Genomic DNA, 20755 nt, shown 5'->3' on the forward strand with positions numbered 1-20755 from the left:
GTATGTAGAGGTCAGAGAACAATTTCCAGGGGTAGGTTTTCTCTTTCCATCATGTTAGGTCCTGGGGACTCAAACTCGCTTTGAGGCCAGTGCCTTTAGCCATTGAACCATCATCTTGCTGGCCCAGAAACTGAATCTCTTACATACAGACTAAAAACCTAAACCACTGAGATTACTTCAGCCAATACTTTAGACATTTCTAAACTTGAATAGGTATGTAATTACCTCTGGTATAACACAAGCACTGTACTCCTTAGCCATTGGCCCAAGAAAAATAAATTATAGACATACAGATTATACAATATTCACAGCAGCATTTCATAAGAGCTAAAACTCGAACATTCCAAATCCCAAAAGTTCTCTGGGCATGGATTAATAAACGGAGGTATAGCCATTCAGTGGAATACTATCCAGCAATAAAAAGAAACCATTGATACATGCCACAACATTGTAGCTAAAACAAAAGTTTGAAATAACAAACAGAAAACTGTTATATAGCATATGATTCCACTTATATGAATTCTAGAAAATATACACATCTATTTTAAAAGAAGCAGCAGTGACTATCTAAGGCTTAAGTAGCAGAAGAAAGGTTTTAAATGAACAAGTACAAAGATGATTGGAGGGATGGACATTTACTAACTTCAATTACTCATGATGGTTTCATATACAGACAGGAATTCTCATTAGCCTGCTGAGCATGATGCAGGGTATCCACCAGGACATTCAGCTAACACATCACTTTTATAGTAAGTTGATATATCTCCTTTCCCCAAGCCACATTCAAGAAGTCTGCAAGATAGCCACTTTGTACTACCTCTATTCAAAATTGTACTGGAAGCTTTCTCCATTTCCATAAAGAGGAAAGGGGTAAGGAAATGGAGGAGAATATAACAAAACTTTCACTATTTGAAAACAACATAAGTAACTGATTCAACTCCCTCAGGAATATACATAGGTATCATAATTTAACAGTTAACTTGGCAAGGTTGTAGGATATAAGGAAAGTATCTTTTTTAAACCATTATTTTACATACCAGTAGAAAATATCTGAACATGAAATTAAAGATTGTGTTTATCATCATAAAAGGCAAAATTGAGTATTTGGGAATAAATTCATTAAAATATCTGTAAGACATATATTGAAAAATATAAAATACTTTTTAGAGGAGTCCAGAACCCAAATAAAGAAGAACTGCATCTCTGTGATCTGAATTCTAGTTCTAGTATTCCCACACTGACCTACAGTCACAATTCCAGGAAGTTTTCTGGAATGATTAACAAAACCTTTTTAAATGTATATGGATAATCCAAAGGCCTTGTTTCTGAAAACTTGACAACATCAGAAAATAAATTAGCTGTTTCTGTTAAGCATGAACACAAAATGCTGAAACACTGTGGTACTGGTACATAATATGTAAATAGATCTAAGGAATATATAACAGCAGCAAGACACAAGCCTACTCTTAACAGAGCCAGGACTTAACAGATGAACCACAGAGGGCAATAGTCAGTGGCACAGCATGTGACCAGGAAAACGAACTCAGAGAAATTAAAGCCATTTCAGCAAATAATCCTAGACTAGCCATATGTTCACACAATCACCTATAATTTATGACAACTCAAACAAAAATTAATTTGATTTAGATCACCAAAACTTTAGCACAAAAGCTAAAGCCAAAAGTCAAACAGAAAATCACTGTGACTAAGGACTAGAAAAAGTGACAAATACACAAGGAAAACAAAACAGACCTGATCAACTAGATCCCAAATTTAAAAGCCTGTCTTTGCTCTACAATCGCCCCCTCAAAAAAAAATGAAGCAAGATACAGACTAAGAATATGTTCACAAAAGTTATGTGTCAAAGAACTGGTATTCTAGGATACACAACAGCTTCAAAATTGAATTAAAAGACAGTTCAGCAAAAGACAGAAAGTGCTTAAGCAGATGTTCTACAGAGGACAGCACAAAAAAACAGCAGAGAGTTCATGTATTAAAAAGTACTCACCATCACTGCTCATTAGAAAAAATGCAAATTAAACCATGATATATGTACACACACACATACATATACTTATATATTGTGTATACACATATTTTCAATGACTTAAGCATGAGTTAACTTACTATGACCTTCTACTAGATGTCATTAATGAGTGTTGCAGTGCTAGCTAACCCTCTCACAGGAATGGAGAAATAAGGTTTTTGGATTTAATAAAACAAATGGGATAGAATACAAGAACCTTGAAATTACTGACATGAGACTGGCCAGACCAAATATTGTGGTTTTAGATGAAGAAAAGTGGGGTGGAGAATGTGATGACTTTATGAATGTGAGTGTCTACAGATCTTTTCCATAGTCTATCTTATTATCTTGCAGTTTCTATTCTTTATGACAGGAACCAAGCAGAGAATTATAAAAAAAAAAAAAAAAAAAACAAGCCTAAAGTTTAGTACCTTCGATGTAGTACATCTCAACTTTTTCTTCCGGTACAGTGACTGCTTCCCATTGATGATCCTTAAATTTTGGAAAAAAAAAAAAAGATCTTAAGTACAAATTTATTCCTGAGTTAAAACTTTTGATATCAATTTACGTTTAACTATATGTGACTTAACTTTCTCCTATCTCCTGTACTTTCTATCACTAAACATGAATCTTTCTGTTCCTCCAATACTTTATTCATTCTAAAAATAACAAGCCCTAATACCCTATATCTTATGCCAGGTATAAACAAGAAAAAACACATTCTTGATCTTTTAAGAGATAAGAAAACAGAATTATTTTTAGTAATTACTATAAGGAAAAAACACTGGACAATGTGATACATAACTTGGTGGCAAGGCTACTTTATACTTAATGACCAAAGAACCCATTTATAAGCAGATAATATTTTTACCAAACCCTAAATTGGAAGGAGCCATCATAGCTGAATTTCTGTTGGTGTGATAAAGTATCCTGACAAAATGCAACTTGGGGGAGGAAGGATTTATTTGACTTACAGTTCTAGGTTACAGTTCATAACTGTGAGGAAGTCAAGGCAAGAACTTGAAGCATCACATCCACATTCAAGAGCAGAGAGAGAATCAACACATAGATCCTTGCTTGTTCTGTACTCTGCTTACCCGCCCCACCCCCCGCCTAGGGAATGGTGCCAGATGGCTTCCAACATTAATTAAAAATCAAAACCATCTTCTCCTTCCTCAGACATGCCCACAGACTGACATAATCTAGACAGTTCCTCATTAAAACTCTCCAAGTAATTCTAGGCTGTGTCAAGTTGACAGTTAAACTATCACAGAAACTAGGTTTCAAGGATCTGCACAAGGTGTCCCTAGGGCAAAAACATCATGTAAGATTTGAAATGTGGTAGCTTGAAGATGGAGAATGCTATGATATCTCGGAGGGATATCCAGGTGCCAAGGCTGTAAAATCCTTTATGCTACCTTAAAGAGACAAAGAAGGGGGTGTAACTTGCCACTATGTGGAGAAGGGTTTCTAGGGAAAGTAAGGAGTACAGGAAGAACATATTACTACAGAGATTGAGAGAAAAGAGAATTAAAAGTGTAATTCTGGGAAGAATGTCCCAACATCTTAATCGGTATTTAGAACAATATATAGATGGACTTATAGATTCCCTATTATGTATACTATAGTATGATTGCTTATTTTCTGTTCTAGATCATCTAGTAGACCAAACGGAATCAAGAACAAGACTTTATCAAAAACTACAATAACTACACTCCAATAGTTGCTGAAAATAAGCATTCTATGAAGGTATTCTAAAACGTATGCAAAAACTCTAAAAAGTACTAGCTAATATTCACTTATAAAAATGTTTGTGTATGAAGGAAGTAGGACTTTAAAGATATATTTAAAAAGTTAAGAGTTTGCTTACATCGGCAGCCACAACCAGGTTAGTACGTGCTGATCAGAATTTGGGAGTGACTACACAGTCTGAGCCAGATGTATGCCACTGTACCAAATACGAAGTGATAGCTAGGAAACAAATAACTCTAATACCTTTCCCCATATAACAAACAAGACAACAAGAAATATTCCACTTCCAAAAGGCTATGATACAACAGAGAGCTAAAATTCACGTCTATATGCCACTATATAAGTAGAGATTCCCTCACTTCTTCCCATGAGGTTTCAAGATTGAGTAAGACCAATTGTTGTCATCTGACAATGCTGTTCTCATGGAGTGCCTGAGTGGCCAAAGGCCTTGTGCCTGCTAAGCACTGTACCACTGAACAGCCTCCATGCTGTGTTTTCTAATGCTGATCATTTTGTTCATGTGACCAAAAGAATAAATACTGTCAACATCCATTTTTGAAAGGTTTTTGTTAAAATTAATGTTAAAATTTAGCTCTCATTTTATTATAGCAAAAAATCAAATAATTTCATTTTAGTTAGCTTGATAGATTATACATCCTTAAAATAATAAAAAGCTAATGTTGAAATCTATCAAAAGAATGGCTATAAGAGTATACAAACACGCATTCCAAAAGTAAATTTCAAGAATTTTCTTCATGTGCATAGAGAGTAACATAAAGGGGTAAGAGCTTACATCATCGTCTCCAGCAATGTAGAATGACAAAGTCTGGCTTCCCAGATTAAAATCGATCCAAAATTCCTCAAGTTTTTCATCTGATGGTATCTGCAACTAATATAATACATAAAACTAGTATATACTATGCTTACAAAACCTGGAAAATTGCCATCAGGTAATAGTCATGACTGAATGATTTGAGGTTTTATAAATTCTAGAATCTGTCAACACTTGTATAAAGTAGAATAGTCCCTGAATATTTTCAATAGATAAAGTGTAAGAAGATGAAGACAGACGAAATGTATTAACATTTAGATAGTTTAGAACAGGAAAATGCTACTTAAATGCTTTACACAGACATTAGATCCAAAAATTAAAATATTTTAAGGATTACTGGAGATCGAAAATAGTTTGAATATACTTATAAATGTAAGCAGTAATGTCTTTAAGGAGAGGAGAAAATGTGGAGAACTACAGCCTTGCTTTTTCTTGGCTAGAGTGAGCTGGTTCATATTTTTCCTGCTGTCACTATAATGTACAGGACCAGTTAGCTGTAGCATCATCTAAATCTAGTACTTTTAATGTTTTAAATCATTATATAATCCATAATCCATTTAATTTTTACATAAAAAGTATCTAATAACTCAAGTTTGGATAAATTTAAAACTTACCTCATATTTATCAAGAAATGCTGACAAGCAAGGAAATGTAAAGACTCTAAAACACAAAACAGTTTAGGAAAAAATAAATCTACCTTCCCAGAATTAACTTGCTCAGGCATAAAAACAATGTCTAGAATTGAAGATAAATCAGAAACTGGTTATAAAATTTTAAATAAAATAATCTCTTTAATCCAATTTTTGAGATAGTCTCACTGTTGTCTGGGCTGGCCTCAAATTTGATACCCCTGCTGCAAACTTGAAGCAAGTAGCTGAGGTCAATAGGTAAAAACCACCAAGCCAGGCCAGGCCATTACTACTGTAAACAAATATTTATTGGAATTTGTTTATAGTATCTTTAAAGTAATAATGCTTTTCTTTACCTAAACAAATTCCAATAAAGCATTATTACTTTAAAGATACTATTTACTTACCACTTTGACTAAAGGAATTATACCAATTTTAAAAATATATTCCTTCAAATATGAACAAGTATTTCTAAATTCAGTATGTATTAATACAATGGAAGATCCCACAGGACTTGGATGGGTAAAAAGTAGATATGAGTCACTGACAGTAAAAGTAGTTAAATTCTTAGAACATTTTCATGGCAAGATACTATGTATGTTCTGTCAGTCTCAAACAAACATAAGCAGTAAGGATTATTAGTCTTCTTAAGATGCAGTGAAGGAAACTGAAGATAGTAAGGTTCAATAACTTACAGAATAGAACAGACACGAACTTATGATTCAAATGCAGGCAACATGACTCATTGACTTTAACTCTAAACCAATCTTTCACTTTTTTAGTAAATAAAGCAAACATGATTTATTTCAGAACATCATCCACTGGAGCCAGGTATTATCATGCTGTTGCTCTGGGCTGGAGAGATGGCTCAGCAGTCAAGAGCACTTGCTGTTCCTTCCAGAGCACCAGAGTTCAATTCCCAGCACCCATATGGCTTCTTACAACCTTCTGTTCATTCCATTTCCAGCTGATCCAACTCTCTCTTTCTCCTGTTTCAGAACTGCATGTACATGGATGTGGGAGCCCATTTTCAGGTTTCCTAGTAGCTTTACCCAGCAGGTCTGCATAAAGAGATGATTGGACCACAGGCCCGAGTGCAAGTGTTTTGTAACTAGCGAGGGGGAGGCCTTTTGCTCCACCCCTTGGCATTGTTATAAAGAGACTTTTGGAATAAAGTTCTGGGCCAGTGGATAAGGATCCAGACCCACCTGAGTCTATCCTGTGTTTTCTCTCACCTCTCTATTTCTAACTAAATCTCTTATCCCTCATTTCTCAAGAGTCCCTGGGGGAAATAATGGTGAGGGCTGGTCCCTCACACATGGAGCACAGGCATACATGCAGGTAAAAACACCCATACAAATAAATTCTAATGGTATAATTTATATTTTCTATTAGTTTATGCTCATTTCTGGTATTAAATATTAAAAATTCTACTTATGTTACTTATACAGTAGGATGACTTGTTTACTATACATTTTCACTCCAGCATGTAATATGTAAACTGATTTTTATCATTCCTCAAACACCAAATAATAATATACATAAAATTCTGAAGCTGAGTAAACCAAATTTGGACACTCAGTTACTAACATGAATTAGATAAAATGTATTTTTTCTTCCAAACACAAAGCCAAATGAAGCCATCAGAAGAGTATTTCAGGTTAGCAGTGTGCTAATTTACTGTATGTTAACATAAATACTGTCTTGAATAAATATTCAATATTTATATTCTTGAATAAATATTAAATAAAAATTGTATTTATAAACACCCTAATTGGACTCAACTCTACTTCCTTACCAACAATGGCTATGTGCTGCATCCAGCTTACCTTCTCTTATCACCAAGCATGCCATTTACCAAGTTGAGAAATATCCTGCAATCCTAGTTTTCAAAAAAGAAAGATGGTTTTAAAAATCAAAATTACACAAAAATCTTTACTAAACTTATTATTTTATACTACTTACTGTTTCAAATTCACAGTCTTTAATTTCTTTAAATGCATTAGCAATAAAATCCATGGAAAACCACTGACGTGCCAGTTCTTGTCTCCGTTTTTCTGTAGTCATTCTGCACAAAGCTTCCACGATGCCTACCTGTAATTCATAGTCTTAAAAAATTGTTAGTCAATGTAGAGTTCAAAATTCTTAACCATTAAGCTTATAAAACTTGACTTTGTAAGGCATAAAACCAAGGGAAAAAGAAAATATTTATTTAGTTTACTAAATTATTCATTTTTTGCCAGGCAGTGGTGGACCACACCTTTAATCCCAGCACTAGGGAGGCAGAGGCAGGCGGATCTCTGTGAGTTTGAGGCCTGGGCTACAGAGTGAGTCCCAGGAAAAGTGCAAAGCTACACAGAAAAACCTTGTCTCAAACAAACAAACAAAAAAATTATTCATTTTTTATAGTTAATTTTTTAAAAATCAAAGAAACCCCTAAATCTTCTAAGACTCTACCACTTAATTATAATTGTAAATTGAAAAACAATTTATACAACATGAAAAATTTTTGTTATGATGTTTAGAGTTATCCTGGAGTACATATTAAAGCCATACTTTACATATAAATCACTAAGTCAAAATTTATTCACAGAAATCTAATGAGAACTTAAGTTCTTTGAAGTAAATATATTGTTTAAAAACTGTTTATCAACTATAAAAATATCAGACATTATATTTCAATAAGAGTCATTTAAGATGGGGCTGGAGAGATGGCTTAGCGGTTAAGAGCACTGACTGCTCTTCCAGAGGACCCGAGTTCAATCCCCAGCACCCACATGGCAGCTCACAACTGTCTGTAATTCCAGTTCTAGGGGACCCTCACACAGACATATCCATAGGCAAAACACCAATGCACATAAAATAAAAGGGAAAAAAAGAGTCATTTAAGAAAATTTTTAGCACAAGTAATTCTAATAATTGGAACATTAAGTTACCATCATAACTATCACTAGGCTCAATTACATTTCTCTAATTTTTGTTGTCATGACATATCATATTATTTGTTCCAAGACATGCCTTTATACTAATCTAAAATTTTTCCTTTGGTTTACATAAACAGATTATAATTCTTTTGGTGTATTATCCTAGTAACATGAAGGCTAATAACATTGTCAAAGGTATATAACATTCATAAATTTGAAGTGATTTCAAATCTTGGAAAGAGATACTTACCTCCTACATTTAAAATCCTTTCTCCCATATTACTCCTGTGAATTAAAATAAGAAAGTATATACTAAAGTAATATTAATTAGATAGAAAGCCCATTATGTTTTGGGGGAATAAAAACCTTAAAATTTACCTATTGACAAGTATAACTGACTTTTGGAGAAAATATAATCACTATATTATATCAAAAATTATAAGATCGTCAATCTTGATTATTTAATTCAAACTTGTGGCTGTCATGTTTCTTACAATTGCTAAATTGAACAATTAATCAAAACAAGTTATTAAAAATTATTACATGAGAGTTAGTATTTCTTGATTAGAAAGTATTTTGTTGGCATCTTGAGGTATTCTGTCAAGCATCAAATTCATTTTTTTTAAAGCCTAGAAGAGAAAAAAAAAGTAACTTTGTTTTCCAAGAAGCATTTGGAGAAATAGGTATATGAACTCAAAAGTCCAGGTTTTCTCTTATTCATGCTTTCTAAGTAGGGAGCATAAGTCAGGTGAGGGAAAGGACATCTGGCCTAAAATGCAACTTCAGTGCAGGATGACTACTTTATTGAAGCTTTCACACCCACTGTAAAGTAACACATTAACTATTCTAATATCTAAGGGAACAAGGAAAAGGTTACCTACTTTTTGCTCTTATGGTTATACATATACATGTACACATATAATACTACATGCTATTTTGGCATTTACATACTAGAGAACTCCTAGGACCCAGGACCTAGGAGTATAGGGTCTCACATTAGTGATATACATACATAAATCCAGTTATGGATTTTTAATGAATATTTAGAATATTTAGAATATACATTGTCAAACAATGAATTATTCGAACAACAGAAATGAAATTAACTTAAGAAACTTAGTCTAAGTTGTTTTTTCATTTTAGCATTTACTTTCTCATTTTTAGGTTTTAAAAGACAGTTACCTCCTGCTGAATACAAATATTCACTCTTGAATCAATAACCAGGGCACAGATGTGAGGTATGAAACTTTCCAATACTTGTTTTTTACCTGAATAAAAATGATAAATTATTAGCAGATGCTAATTTTAAATCAATTTAACAGTCACTTGTTATCTGAGGTGTTTATGAAACTAAGCTCATTAACTTTTAGTCATACCTCAAACATTTTATAACAGTCACCTGATCACCTGGTTTTTGTGTCAAAGAACTGACAAGGAACTTCTTTCTGACTGCCCCAGGGACCTCATCTTGGCTCCATCCCCATAGCTGACATGGCCTAATTAAATTGCAACCTGTCCATCCTCACTGTCTGTCAACCTATTCATTCATCTGGACCTGGGTCTTGTCCCTTGTCTCTATAAACTCCATCATACCTTGTTCCTATAGTCTATGGCAGCAGCAGAATCCCACCAGCCCTCCAGCCTGGGTTCATGACCTCATTATTCCTACAGAGACTCTGCATCCCTATCAGTCTCCCAGTCTTGACCTCTTAGGACTTTTTGCAACTTTGTTGCATCCCCTATAACACTTTGCAGCCATTATGTAACCTACACATACATAAACATACTTATGTGTGTGTTTATGTGTGATAGGTAGAGTGTGTGTCATCTGAGGGTTTAAATATTTCTAACAAAGATTGAAATAAAAAAGACCTATATTTGCCTTGCTCAGGGCTATCAAAGAAAGCAAATTACTTGCAGATTGCTGCCAATGAATCTACCATACCATGAATTTGTTATTCAACAAATTGTGACACTGTAGAAAGGCAAATATACAAGCTCACAACCACCACACTGCTTTACACATTTCCCATACTACCAAAAGGTAAAGTGAGAAGCAGATCTGTAGATATCATGCTATATCCTACTCTCTTTTTTTTTTTTTTTTTTTTTTTTTTTTTGGTTTTTCGAGACAGGGTTTCTCTGCGTAGCTTTGCGCCTTTCCTGGAGCTCACTTGGTAGCCCAGGCTGGCCTCGAACTCACAGGGATCCGCCTGGCTCTGCCTCCCGAGTGCTGGGATTAAAGGCGTGCGCCACCACCGCCCGGCTATATCCTACTCTCTTAAGTTACCCCACATTGTAAGAACAAAACAAAACAGCACAACCTGTCTTTTCAGGCTCAATTTATTAGCGGCTTTTGACTCCATTTTGAGGGTGCAGGATAACTGATTGCCTATGTGGATGCATGAACAGCACCCCAAAACAAATTATTCCTGAGTATATAGAGGGGACCACTCTTCAAATTTTCAAGGTGTGTCAAGGCTATACAGGCCCATGGATGTATTCAAATCTATCAGGGAAAGCCGGCCCAAGAACTTATCAGCTAGCCAGACCAAGGAAAGGGTGCAAAATTCCCTCACCTGGCCTCCATAAAATGGGAGAAATTTAGCCCTGTTATAGCAATGGCCCCACAACTGAACTGTCATCTGATGCCCGATATATGGGTCAAATACCAGCAAGCAGAGAACTCTCAGCTATCCTTGGTAATTTAACTCAGTATCCCACTGCTAGGGTGGTCTATTTGACTGCTGTCTGCCAATCCACTTGGCTCATCCAATCTGGACCTAAGCCCCACTGCTCTTGTCTCTACAGTTGGCAGTATCTTTGCTCTCAATCCTGACTCTCCCATGGCCTAATCTTTAAGACAGCAGTGTCTTTCCTGGTGGCGGTTTGGATTATTTTATTAACACAGTGCCTATTATATTTCCATCAGAGCCCAGTTCTAAGATCTCTTGAATTCTGCTGTATTCATTCTGTAAAACACATATGCATAGATAAAGATATATTTATTGTGTGTTAAATGATATGAGAGTAAATAGTAATTAAGAAGGAAATAAAAAACTCTGCATTCACTGTTGTGAGATATTTGTATGCTCCATAAAGATATATTGCTGTGATTGGTGTAATAAAAAGCTGACTGGCCAATAGCGAGGCAGGGGAGTATAGGTAGGACTTCTGGGCAGAGAGAAAACTCTGTGAAGAAGAAAGGCAGGGTTGCCAGCCAGACACAGAGGAAGCAGGATGGGCAGTACACATGCGTTACGGGACCTCGTGGAAGTATGTAGATTAAAAACTATGGGTTAATTTAAGTTCTAAAAATTAGTTAGGAAAAAGCCTAAGCTAAGGTCGAGCTTTTATAATTAATGTCTCCATGTCATTATTTGCAGGCTGGAGGTCCCAATGAAAAAGTACTACAATTTACCTTGGCCACGCTACCAAGGTAAGTGGATTATCTGGCAAATGACTGCCACTGAAGCCACTCTACTTTTGTGAACTTAGGGCTATTCAACACATTTGACACACTGGAAAGGCATTACATGTTTTCTATGTTTCTGAAAGAGTGAACACATAAAAATATCTCAGCCAGGCATTTTGGACACATGCCTATAATCCCAACACTCAGTAAGGTGGCAGCAAGACAATCAGGAGCTAAAGGCCTGTCAGCTACATAAGGTGGCTTGGGCTATGTGAGATTCTGTCTCAAAGCGGGATATAATATATATAATATATATCATTCCTTCACAAATATATGCAGAGGGCATTCTGTTTTTTCCAAACTCGAACTTGGAGGTCTGTCAATATTTTGGGACATTGATTTTAGTAAAAAGTAAAACTGCCACATTCAAAGTCCATTTTATTGTGTGGTTGAGGAGCTTCCATATCACCTTCAGGGGAAGTAATTACTTTATTGTAATGACATTCTGAAGAGCAGAGATTCTAAATTGCAAACATTTCAGCGAGTATCGGAATTTGATTAATACTTCTAGGTGATGGTCATTTTCAATTAAAAATTCCTCAACTGACAGATTTTTTTCTAAAGATAAGGCCAAATACTGGAATTTTCTATGTGATATACATAAAATTTCATTATGAACACATTAATTTTTAAAACAAAAACTTTGATCCCTAAGAAGATGCAAAAATACTATTTTCTGCCTTATTAGCAAATCCATAATACAAAACATTCTCAATTGTATCCATAAATCAATTTTGAAATTTGTTTTCTTATATGAAATACTTACCTAATGTCTGCATTTTTTTTCTCTTGGCCTACAAAGTCTAAAATTTTACTACTTGGTCCTTTACAGAAAAAGTCTGATTCTTTAATTAGATCCTGAGTTCCTCAGACAGTATTATACGTATTACAAAATTATACTAAAAGTTCCTGGTAAGTTGTTTTGATGGAAATAAGATATTTTACCTTCATCGTTGATGTCATATACAACCTAAAAAAAAATAAATATATCATTTATAATTTAATATTATATATCATTACAAAAGCTATTAAAATTTTTAATTCACAACATAACTATTTAATTTATTAATAAATTATTTAATACTAGCCAGCTTAAATGTTTTATACAGTCTGGACAGATTAATCCAAGTCACTAGCCAGTCTATCAATGACTCTTAGTACCAAAATAAATAGTTTTCTAATAAACACATGCTTTGTAACAATCAATGTAACTTTTACCATCAAAAGATCAAATAAGTCTTCTACCATATTCATAACAGCTTCATCTTTTGATTGTCCTTGGCTCAGAATAATCTCCTTGGACTTTTCAAACCAGGAAACCATGTAAAGATGAATACATATATTAGTTATTTTGAATTCCATTTTAATAAAATTTATGTACTTGTATTTGTTTACTCGATAAACCTAAGAATAAATAATATTAAAAATAAAATCTCCAGCTGGGCGTTGGTGGCGCACGCCTTTAATCCCAGCACTCGGGAGGCAGAGGCAGGCGGATCTCTGTGAGTTCGAGGCCAGCCTGGGCTACCAAGTGAGCTCTAAGAAAGGCGCAAAGCTACACAGAGAAACCCTGTCTTGAAAAACCAAAAATAAATAAATAAATAAATAAATAAATAAATAAATAAATAAATAAAATCTCCAGTATTGAATCAAAGAAATTTTACATTTTAAATGTCTTATATTTTTTAACTTACTTTTTCCTCACTGTTTAAAATAGGAATGAAGTTAATATTAATTTCATTACAAAGACCTTCCCTCTTTAAATTCCTATGACAGATACACTTGTTATAATCAGCTAAAACTATCAAGATGATTTATATTATTTGGGTATTTTTAGAATTAGTTTACCTTAATTTGATTCAGATATGAGTACATAATATGTCCGAGGTACTAATCAATGTGCTGGCTATACGCAAATGAAAATACGAAAATCACTGTCTTATATTTTACTGTGGGGGTCAGACAGTAAACAACCTAAATGACTTAGCTAACAGAAAATAATTCAAATAAAAGCCCACTGGCATCAAATGCACATAGTTGTCTAGGAACTTGTGCAGTTTCCTTCTGACCTTTATCCTTATAGCATATACCCATATTATAAAAATACATACTCTGAAAAGTTCTATATAAAGTTCCTAAATTTACTTTCAGCAGTTTGGACGTTTTTTTTTTTTAATAGACATTTTTATAATTATCAGATTCCCCTATGAATATGTACTTATCTTTTGGACTAATCCTTGTTTTATCATGGTTAGAAGTCCAGCTTGTCCCAGTATAAAGATATTCTTGCTACATCTTCCAATAGATATCAAGATGTTTGAAATAGTTTGGACATCCTTTTTGTTGAGTTCCTAAAACAAAAGGTATGTATTTAAACTGCTGCAAATAAAAAGTAGTATGGTGTAGACATTGTTCCAAGAGCAGCATCAATTTATAATCCTCATAAATCCTAAAAGGGAGCCATTCTTATCTTTATAATGGAAAGGGTGAGGAGATGGCTTAATAAAGCAACTTGTCTCAAACCACCCAGCTCATGGCAAAGGGTGGGTTGTAACCCTATGGAAGCCGTTGTCCCTTCCATCTTAAAGAGTTAAACTCAAGACAGACCTTGTTTGAGACAACAGGGTCTAGCTGAGACAGGTCTGAAACTTGTGGCATTCCTGCTGCCTCAGCATCCCACGTGCTAGATCACAGGCAGGAGCTACCACAGGTGGATTAGAAATTCCTATTCAACCAATAATTCATCACCAATCTTAGATACCTGGAGCCAATTTGTAGTTACCTTTTCTTAATATAAATACATTTCAGAAATGTTAAGTCAAATCCAAGGTCTTGGATTGTTTTGTGATTATTTTTTAAATCACCAAGCACTGTATACTACCACAAATATGCTGATGGGTCTTCAAAAATAAAGTTGTTTATAGGTAACTTTTCCTCTCAGATTAATGATGGTAGCCTTTGGAACATAGATTGTTATAAATTTTACTTTAGAAACAAGTTCAATGTGTTGAGATGCCTCAAATAATAAACAAATTGTGAGATAAAACAACATTTAAATAATTGTAAGCAGTCTTGTCCAAAGTTTTTCTCTGTTCATATTTTTTTGAATGGAGCACTTCCTAGAAACTAAAATCATATGTAATAATTTTAAGAACAATTAAACAAAAATGAGTGTTTACCCTGCATATTAAGTCATCCAACTTGTGGAGGAATTGTTTGCTGCATTTAATCTTCACATCTTCATAAATATCAATTTGTAAAAGTATTGTCAAAGGTTTGAAGTCATTTTTTCTCAAGGCATCATCAATAAACTTTTCCAACTGCTGCAGAGAGATAGTTAACAGCACAGATATGCCAACAATATTAGTCATTTTATGCAATTAAATTACCAAAGGATGGTTTCTAAATGAAAATAAATCAGCTCATAAAATATCTTTTTAAAAGCCTATTACTATTCAGAGTTACTAAATTAAAGATTTTCTTTAGTAACAATTTTAGATAGAAAATATTTTATCAAAGTTTCCATTATATTTATATCTTCAATGACTCAAGTAAATCACAAACTAAATGAAAAATCAAATCAGCATTATAGTAACTATACTTACCACCATCAACAAAATCCTAGCATATCTGAGTACAAACTTCATGATATTTAAAAATAAACTGCAACAAGATAAATTTACCCTTTTAAAAATAATATACATTAATTCAACCTAAGTATTACCCTAATATGACTTTTATCAGATCTGCTATCCCCACTACTTTTGTTTTGTTTTGTTTTGTTTTGTTTTGTTTTGTTTTGTTTTTTCGAGACAGGGTTTCTCTGTGTAGCTTTGCGCCTTTCCTGGACTCACTCTCTAGCCCAGGCTGGCCTCGAACTCAGAGATCCGCCTGCCTCTGCCTCCTGAGTGCTGGGATTAAAGGCGTGCACCACCACCGCCTAGCCCTATCTCCACTATTATAGTACAGCATAAGTAAACTTTCAGACTGTAATCTGATTACTAAACAGATTTATTGGTAAACTACAAATATAAAATGTAAGCTCATTCAATTTATAACTTTATCTACGTATAATACACTAATCAGTGAACAACTATTTTCAATACTGAAAGAACAAAGAATCAATACCTTTCATATTTTATGTTCTTACTATACTTTTATTTTAATAAAGGAAACCATATTTAAACTACTCTTCAGTATTTCTTAAAACATTAAGTTTGTCATTACTAAAGATATAGCAACAGATAGAAGTACACAAAGTTATTTGAGTGATTAAAATGATTGTTTGTGGTCTCGAGACTACATACTTGGAGGTCTGGTCTCACAGGCATTTTTACTTCATTTAAGAACAGCAGGAGAAGACGGACACCTATGAAAGAGAACATTTTATGTACCTTATTACCTGTTCTATATGTTTACAGTTTAAAGATCTTATATATATGAGAGTAATTGTTGTCATACCAATAGACTAGTTTCTTAAAATTCCTTTCTGGATATTTATCATATACTTCAGTTAAATTATGTATCTTAGCCAGGTGGTGGCGGCGCAAGCCTTTAATCCCAGCACTCAGGAGGCGGAGGCAGGCAGATCTCTGAGTTTGAGACCAGCCTGGTCTACAGAGTTCCAGGACAGCCAGGGCTACACAGAGAAACCCTGTCTCACCGCCCCCCCCACAAAAAAAAATTATATATCCTGTCATAAATGTGTTTAGTTTTGTTCCTAAGACATAGATTAAAATAATTCTGAAGAACTGAGGAATCAAGGAGAAAATGAACACGAAAGTGGAAAAGATTAAGAACAAGTCATTCAGAAAAGGAGAAACTCAAAAACTCCAAGGGCTAACGAAAAAGGAAAAGATGCTACCTCTACAACAGAATTTGTAATTAGAAGATAACCAACTGCAACATTCACTGGGCTGGCAAAAACTATAAAAAACCTGATAATGTGGAAAATAGAAAATGATGGGTATCAATAATGTCTCTACCCTTTTCAAAGTGCAAACAGAAAAAAAAATTGTGTTTCCCAACATGTAGTTCCATTTCTAGTTTTACAGAAACATGGAAGTACAAAAACAGTAATTTTATTGAGGCACTGCCTCTAACAGCAAGAGGAAAAAAACCCTGCCTTTGTAGGTGTGGTGGGGACCAAAGTAGGTAAATAAATGCAATGTGCACAGGATGCAACTGGACACTTATACGTGTAGTTTAATCAACTGCTCTTTATCTCAGAATGAGGCTCATCTTAAAACAGGGTAAAAACAAAAGTGAAAGGAGACACAGATGATCTCTCTAGAGCATGTTTATGAACATTTTAAACTACATACAAGATCAAGCTATATTCTGTGAAGTACATCTGTGTATGTGTTGAAAATAATAAAAGTGTGGAAGGATTCACACAGTGGATCTATGAATAAGGGTTATTTATACCAATAGTGAGAAATAAAATAGTGAGAGTAGGAATCAGGAATAAAACTGACCAAAAGAAAGACAAAATAAAAAGGGGTTGGGAAGGGGCAGAAGCTTCCTCTACATAAACCCGCCTCTTCTCTTTGTTCCTCAAGAGACATATTCATTTTATTCCCAAGCTCCTTTTTCCCAGATCATAAGCTTTCTCTTTCTTTTTAATAAAGTCTCTTTTATCTTATATCTTAAATTACTTCCATTGAAAATTTATGTTGGTAGCAGTTAGCTAGCAAGCAACTATTAGAATATTGGGTAAGCTCAGTACTATAAAATAGAGTAACATTTATTCAAAAATGTGAGTTGCTAAAACATTTTTAATGATAATATATAAGGTCAATAGTTAATTCTAAGAAAAATTCAACATACCATAAAATATTTTAAAATACATGTTTTTATGAAAATATACTCATTTATCACTTTGAACATAAGTACTGTTTCAATCCTAATGATTGTCAAAAAGTGGTTATGACAGTGATTGTTACAGAAAATGAGAATATATAAAATGTACTAATTTATAAATTAAGTAGGTCTTTATTACTTATCCAAAATCACCAGCCCACTATCAAGTATCCATAATGAATACATTCAGTTAGGGCAACTATTTTGCAATAGACATAAAAACACCTTTTCATCCCCTTTTCCATTTTTCTGCAGTTAAAATGTATCTGTGAAATTGAAGACTGAAACATTTCATTTCCAGTTTAAAAATGTGACTTAAGACATTATTTAAAATATATTATAGAGACGTTTGCACTTTGTTTCCTACGGGCCAGCAGCTGTCAGCAGCCCTGCCATAATGTTCCACAAACGACTGGAAGTAATGCATTTTCCCAAAAGTGCTCTAAGCCATGACACACACAGCACAGAAGAATTATGTCGAAAAGACGTATTATGCTAGCCAGATGGTTCTATTGTCTATTCTTACTTTTCCGCAAAGGCGCCAACCAAGGAAAAGGGAATTTTAATTAGTATCTATATAGGTGGACTTCTTTTATTCTTTTAAGAAAGAAAAATAACCCAATTACCCGCCCACCGCCATTGAAAGAATGCTGACTGCAGTAAAGCCAAAAAACAGTTCTATGGCTACAAAGTCAAGCAAGCTTATCAGAGGGAAAGGTACACAAAAGTAACCAGCTTCCCCAGCGCGAGGAAACGTTCAAAGATCCTTATGGAACTCCTAAGGGAGCTAGGGAAGCGCGCACGAACAACTGCTCACACACAGGGTTGGGCCCTGGACAAGGGATGCCGTGACAGGGGCTAAGGCAACAAACACCCAAGCGCGTGAGCGCGCGCTCACACCACGACGAAGTGAGCGCGCGCTTACACCACGCACGCCCTTACACCACGACGTGAGCACGCGCTTACACCACGCACGCCCTTACACCACGACGTGAGCACGCGCTTACACCACGCACGCGCACTCTCCTGACAAGGCCAGGCCGGCCCGGTCCTCACCCAGTCCCCACAGGAAGCACAAGTCACCGGTTCTGTGACACTAGGGGCCAACCCAGAGCCCAAGGCCCTCGTGCTCCCGTCCCCCCACACCGCGCATGCTCAGGGGCCGTCGGCCTCGCGCTTCCCTCGGCCCTCAGGCCTCCCCCAAGGCCCCGCCATGTGGTCACACTCTTCACCGCGGCCCAGGCCGCTCAGGCCTCGGCCTCTCAAGCTCCTCACACACTCCTCCCTGTCCCGCCCCGCCATGCAGCCCCGGCCCGCCCTCGGCCCGCCCTCCTGCCCATCCGCCCCCCTCAAGCCCCGCAAACCCCAGCTTGGCGGCCTCCTCCTCCGCGGGCGCGGAACGTCGAGTGTGACCGCGCCTCCTCAGCCTCCCGGGCTCCAACGGAAAGCGGGAAACCGCCCGTCCAATCAGCGCCGCCCAACCGGACCACGCCCCTTTCGTCCAATCAGCGCCACCCAACCAGACCACGCCCCTTGCGTCCAATCAGCGCCGCCCAACCAGGCCACGCCCCTTGCGTCCAATCAGCGCCGCCCAACCAGGCCACGCCCCTTGCGTCCAATCAGCGCCACCCAACCAGGCCACGCCCCATACCCTTCAGAGACACTAGCTAGGGTGTTTCTGGGAAGAGTTGCACATCTCTCCATCCCACTTCCGATGACTCCTGTCCTGTCCATGGTTGGGAGCCGGAAGTGATGGAAGCAGGGTCGATGGTGGTGTGCAGCTGCTTTCCTAATCCGAGACTCGGGCCTCACCGGCGCGGTGATGCCGCGCTGTAGGGCCGCCCGCCAGCAGGGGGCGCCCACCATGTCCCGCCTGGTGAGAAAACACAGGCCTTGAGGAGACAGAACCTGCAGGCAGTGGGGCGCCATCACCCCTCAGTGAAGCCGTTCTCATGCCCCTAGGTTCCAGCCATAGGGGCAGAGCTCCTCCATTTTCTCTGTGCCCTAAATTTATGGTGGCCCCGCCTTTTTGACAAATTGCACAGGCGTGCATGATGCTGCCTGCTTTGCATCCCCATGACAGACATTTCAGCTTTATTCAACCCTTGGGTTATCCTGCGACCTAGCCTAGTGGGAGCTCTACAGCTCCACACGAGGAGAGTTAAAAGGGGATGGTACCAAATCGGAGTTTAAAATGGTATTTTTAGTAACGGCTTGATTTCCTACCTAAAAATCATTTTTTAAAATTTATTTATTTATTTATTTTAAATCGGATGACTGGGCTAAGGTGCAGCTCAGCTGTGGTCAGTATGCAGCAGACCCGAGTTTCAGTGGTGTTTTCTTAACTTTTCCTGGGGGATGAGATCAGATGTCTATTCACCGCAGATAGGGCTCCAATAACAGACCAAAAGCTGGGTTCCATCCGCGTCTAGTTTAGATACCAGAGCTTGCTGGGCTTACTTACGGGAAGCAAGTGATCTCGAAGCAGCAGCGTCACCGAATAACCTAAGCTTAGCATGGACGATTAATGACGACTTCCTCATAGTTGCACCACCAGAGACTCGCTTCTTGCGGCAACCCTCCACCCCTCATATACGCTGGCACCACCCAAGCCCAAGCACGTTCAATTAGAGCAGAATGACAGGTAGCTGGAGAGGGGCGAGCAAAGGGAGTGGCTGAGATCTCAGGTGAGGGCCCAGTGATCCGCCCTACCCAATTCCCTGAAGGAATGTCAGCAGTCAACAGGTTAATCTTACCCAGGGTCTTACCGATGGGAACCGCTATTCTCCTGAAGGTGACGGCTGTTAGGCTCAGAGGGTAGCCTTCCACAACAAACGGCCAGCACACAATTCTAACTTAAATGTGCTTTAGAAAGCACTTGGAAAATAAACACACACACACACACACACACACACACACACACACACACACACACACCAACCAAGCAAAAAACCCTGAGTACCTAAGCAGTTCAAATCACACAGAACATAAACTGTAGTGCTTCTTAGCTAGAATTACAGGCATCATTACAACTTTGTGCCTTGTTAAATTGAATTTTGAGGTAATTCTTCACTGAACCCAAGGCCTCATGCATGCCAGAAAAGTGATCTCCACTGATTTATACTTCCGGCTCTCTTTGTACTTTCTGATACAGGATCTAAGTTGCCCAGGTATGCAACTTGAACTTGAGCTCCTCCTGTCCCAGCTTCCCAAATGGCTGGAATTACATGTAGGTCCAGGGAGATCCTAATTTAA

The 20755-nt window shown here is 36.8% G+C and overlaps 1 protein-coding gene across 3 annotated transcripts in view; it reads right to left on the reverse strand.

The window, feature by feature from the left end:
• Sycp2 (synaptonemal complex protein 2) overlaps positions 1-18998 on the reverse strand; it is a 56397-nt gene extending 37399 nt beyond the window's left edge. For all 3 annotated transcript variants that reach the window (XM_076571325.1, XM_076571324.1, XM_076571323.1), the window contains exons 1-14: positions 18865-18998; positions 15946-16007; positions 14818-14961; positions 13859-13989; positions 12857-12959; positions 12584-12608; positions 9346-9431; positions 8707-8792; positions 8414-8448; positions 7205-7347; positions 7069-7121; positions 5225-5270; positions 4572-4667; positions 2458-2518 (exon numbers count right to left, since the gene is read on the reverse strand). In XM_076571325.1, the coding sequence (XP_076427440.1) occupies positions 2458-2518; positions 4572-4667; positions 5225-5270; positions 7069-7121; positions 7205-7347; positions 8414-8448; positions 8707-8792; positions 9346-9431; positions 12584-12608; positions 12857-12959; positions 13859-13989; positions 14818-14961; positions 15946-15969 (1033 nt within the window). In that variant the 5' untranslated portion in view covers positions 15970-16007; positions 18865-18998. The remainder of the gene's footprint in view (positions 1-2457; positions 2519-4571; positions 4668-5224; positions 5271-7068; positions 7122-7204; positions 7348-8413; positions 8449-8706; positions 8793-9345; positions 9432-12583; positions 12609-12856; positions 12960-13858; positions 13990-14817; positions 14962-15945; positions 16008-18864) is intronic.
• Between the last annotated feature and the right edge of the window lie 1757 nt (positions 18999-20755).

This window comes from Peromyscus maniculatus, chromosome 4 (assembly GCF_049852395.1).
Source record: "Peromyscus maniculatus bairdii isolate BWxNUB_F1_BW_parent chromosome 4, HU_Pman_BW_mat_3.1, whole genome shotgun sequence".
Lineage (NCBI taxonomy): Eukaryota > Metazoa > Chordata > Mammalia > Rodentia > Cricetidae > Peromyscus > Peromyscus maniculatus.